Source organism: Cladosporium halotolerans (assembly GCF_011745625.1).
Source record: "Cladosporium halotolerans strain TM138-S3 chromosome Unknown Sca274, whole genome shotgun sequence".
In the NCBI taxonomy this organism is placed as follows: Eukaryota; Fungi; Ascomycota; class Dothideomycetes; order Cladosporiales; family Cladosporiaceae; genus Cladosporium; species Cladosporium halotolerans.
The window spans coordinates 1-3,378 of NW_027191719.1; the positions used below are offsets into that span (position 1 = coordinate 1).

Below are 3,378 nucleotides of genomic sequence, written 5' to 3' on the forward strand. Positions count from 1 at the left end.
TGGCCAAATGTGACCTGGTGGGTATATATTCCCGGCAGCTCCACGGCGGGCCTGAGTGGGAGTTTTGAGCTTTCCAGACTGAAGACTTCAGCGAAGCCAGCCTTGACCATGACACTTGGGTCTGTTCGACTCCTTTGCCTCCACGGCAGGGGAACCAACTCTGACATATTCGAAAGCCAACTGGGTACGACCGCCGGATCTCCGTCCACGGCACGCGTGAAGGTGAAGCTCACTTCGTCTCTACAGCTCCCCTCAAGTCACGCCTCCCGACCGAGGTGCGATTTGACTTCATCGATGCTCCAATCGAAGGCGCTCCGGCGCCCGGGATCGAGGATTACTTCAAGCCGCCCTACTTCGTCTGGCACCGACAGTGGGCGTTCACCGAGGTTTCCAAAGCGCACGAATACGTCAAAGCAGCGATCGCCCAAAACGGACCTTACGACGGGGTCATCGGCTTTTCCGAAGGCGCCGCGCTTGCGGCAGCTCTCCTCCTCGAGGATGCTGCTGGCAAAGGACCACTTGTTGAACCGATGTTCGGGTTCGCCGTGTTCTTCAATGCCGTCAACGCCCTCTCGCCGTCGGAAGAGCTAGGAATAAGGATGCTTGAGAGCGACGTACGAGATTCGTTGAAGAGCTTCGAAGAGGGAAACATCGATCACGGATGCCCTGCCTTGGACTGTGTGTACGCGCTGTGCTCAGACGACATCCCGGCGTTAATAGCCGTGCCCACGCTGCACGTTGTCGGGCTGCAAGATGTTTTCGCAGCGCGTTCGCACGACTTGATCAAGCTGTGCAAACCGGAAAACGCGACTGTGGTCACCTCGGAAGTCGGACACGAGCTTCCGAAGGGTCGCGATTGGGACGTCGTCGCCAGGAGGGTGGATAACATGATCATGGCCAGGTCGTTCGCCAAGGGTCCGGCCTATTCCGATCTCATATTTAGCTAGGGCAAAGTTACATGCGCTGCAGTACCGGAACATTCGATCGTCCAAATTGCAGAAGTGTAAGTCTTGACCACCATGAGTAGTGACTGAGGATGTAATCAAGGGAGCGCTAGGCTCGTCATTGACCTCCCATTTCCCACCTTCAGCCTCATCACCCGCTCGAGCAGCAAGCGCCCTCAAAGTTAAACTCAACTCCCTCACCACCTCCCCCAGCGCCGCAAGCCGCTTGCGGTACGAGCGCAGCGAGCGGGCGATGGACTCCGTCGAAGTCGCGAGAGAGGTCCCGCTGACGGTGGCGGTGGGCAAGCGTTCGGGGTTTTTGGAGGAAGGCGCGAGGGCGTCGATGCTCCGCGCGGCGGGGCCGCGGAGGGTGGTTGCGAGGGAGGTGCGGCGTTCGGAGGGGTGGGTGGGGACGCGATCGCGGGACTTGGTGGTGGTGGTAGTGGTGGTGCTGGGGTTTTGGGGGCTGGGAGGGGAGGGCGAGCGGTTGCGGAGGGGGGAGTAGGGGAAGACGGAGAGGAAGGCGGGTTCGAGGCGGGGGATGGTGGCGGTTGAGCTGCGGGAGGGCTTTTTGCGGAGGCGTTGGGGGCGAAGCGATGAACTAGATGTGCAGGATCGCAAGTACAATATCACCTCGAACGCTGCAAAACAGTACATCTTTATACTGTAGCCTAATGCTCCCAATGAGCGACCGGCTTCCCAAGCAGGCGGGCACTCTTGTTGAACTCCGTCACTGGAAATTGTCTTCGACCGGCGCTTTACGCTCACATCTGCATCGGGTTACCTTGATCAGGATCGAGACTACATGATGGCATCGCAATAGCAATTGCAAGTTCCCAGGAAAAGAGATATGCGCCCGAATACAACCTCTGCAAAACTCCTGATCAGATCACGAGATCGTTCCTCTTCAAAAGCACCACCGATGTTGCCTAGGAATCCCTGCCCTGAATCCATTTGGTGGCCCAGGCCTGTAGACAGTCACTCTGCAGAGGCTCCAGCACCCGCATAGACTCGCTGCTAGCCATAGCTCTATCAATTGCGAACGCACCGAACAGAGGCTCCTCTGAAAGCAAGCTCTCGATGAAAGGAAGAAGCTTGACAGCAGGGTTCGCAGACATGGTCTGACTGTCGAGCGTCTCCATTTCAGAAGTAGCTTTCAACTTTTCTGGCACCATTCACCGTAGGTGACGATCTCTAGCGGCTTGCCTCCACGTTCGCTTGCCACTTTGTCGAGTACAGTCTGAACCGCCAGTAGCAATTCTGCCCACGGCGTCGGCTTCGGGTGCACCACGTTAAGGGTTTCATTGCTGCCGATGGCCATGGTTTTCCTCGACATGTCATGCAGAATCCTGGCGGCAGAGTCTACCGGTATCCATCGCACCTCATTCCCGTCGTCGGCACATCCAAGGCTTTCCGGCAGAACGCCTAGGTGGGGGGAGCTGACGACCAGACTGGGAAGCCACTCTCGACGGTTCCAGCCTCTTTTCCGTAGAGCATCCCCAGAGACCTGACCGACCCGTACTGACATGCTCCTGATGCCGAGGACCTTCGAGGCATGCGCCAACATCTTCTCGGCCACGTCCTTTGATTGTCCGTACCCAGTCGACGCCGGTCCGCGTGTGCTGTCGAGGACTGCTTCTGGTACGATCTGATCTTGACCAGTCCCTCCGGCAGACGCGATGGAAGACACAAATTGGTCGGTCACGGGACGGGGGCTGGCGGCCTCGAAGCCGACGAGTCCGACGATGCCATCAAGGCAATCGGCGAACGACTGCAGGGACTTGTTGAAGTCCACAGACCAGGCATTGTGGATGATGCGCGTCACAGATCGTTGGAGCTGTGCGAAGTCAGAGTCCTGCAGTCCAAGCTGTGGTAGGGCAAGATCCGCCGTAAAGAACTTCACACGGTCTTCGGAAAACCGAAGCGGTAAGCCTCTGTTCCTGTTGCTCTCGATCTGAGCGTTCCTGGAGTCCTTGGACCGGTTCAGGCGGTACACCATCTGCGTTCCCCGCTCCAGCAGGGTGTTGAGCAAATGCGAACCCAGCGCTCCAGTCGAACCCGTCAGAAGGATCGCCCCCTCCGACTCCAGCGTCGATGTGCTTTCCTCCGCTTCCTCTGGCGGCTTCAGCACCAAGCCACTCGGCTCAAAGAGCGCGTTTATCTTCGACTGGTAGACATGCAAGGTCTCCTCCACATCTACCATCCCGACAACGGAACGGCTTTCTTCGAGAGTCGCCCGCGAAAGTGCGAAAATGAGTCGACGGTAGGGTTGTCGTAGATCGTGCCCGCTTCCACTGACACCTGAGGCAAATGCGATCTCAAAGCTCGTCCGAACTGGATCGCTTGCAAAGAGTCCATGCCGTTCTGGAAGAAGTCCGTCGACGGCGACTGAGCCTCGTACCCAACATCGGCCAATGCCCGCCTGACGACGACA

General features: G+C 58.0%; 2 protein-coding genes across 2 annotated transcripts; one reads left to right on the forward strand and one right to left on the reverse strand.

Moving 5' to 3' along the window:
• Positions 1 to 108: 108 nt before the first annotated feature.
• WHR41_09536 (uncharacterized protein) lies at positions 109 to 993 on the forward strand (the record flags this gene model as incomplete). The annotated part of the gene is made up of 2 exons (XM_069378139.1): positions 109 to 184; positions 247 to 993. 2 exons carry the CDS (start codon positions 109 to 111, stop codon positions 945 to 947), a joined length of 777 nt encoding a protein of 258 aa, XP_069224793.1. The 3' UTR covers positions 948 to 993.
• An 880-nt stretch (positions 994 to 1,873) lies between these two features.
• Positions 1,874 to 3,147, reverse strand: WHR41_09537 (uncharacterized protein; the record flags this gene model as incomplete). Its single annotated transcript, XM_069378140.1, has 2 exons — positions 1,874 to 2,069; positions 2,117 to 3,147. 2 exons carry the CDS (start codon positions 3,145 to 3,147, stop codon positions 1,874 to 1,876), a joined length of 1,227 nt encoding a protein of 408 aa, XP_069224792.1.
• Positions 3,148 to 3,378: the final 231 nt, after the last annotated feature.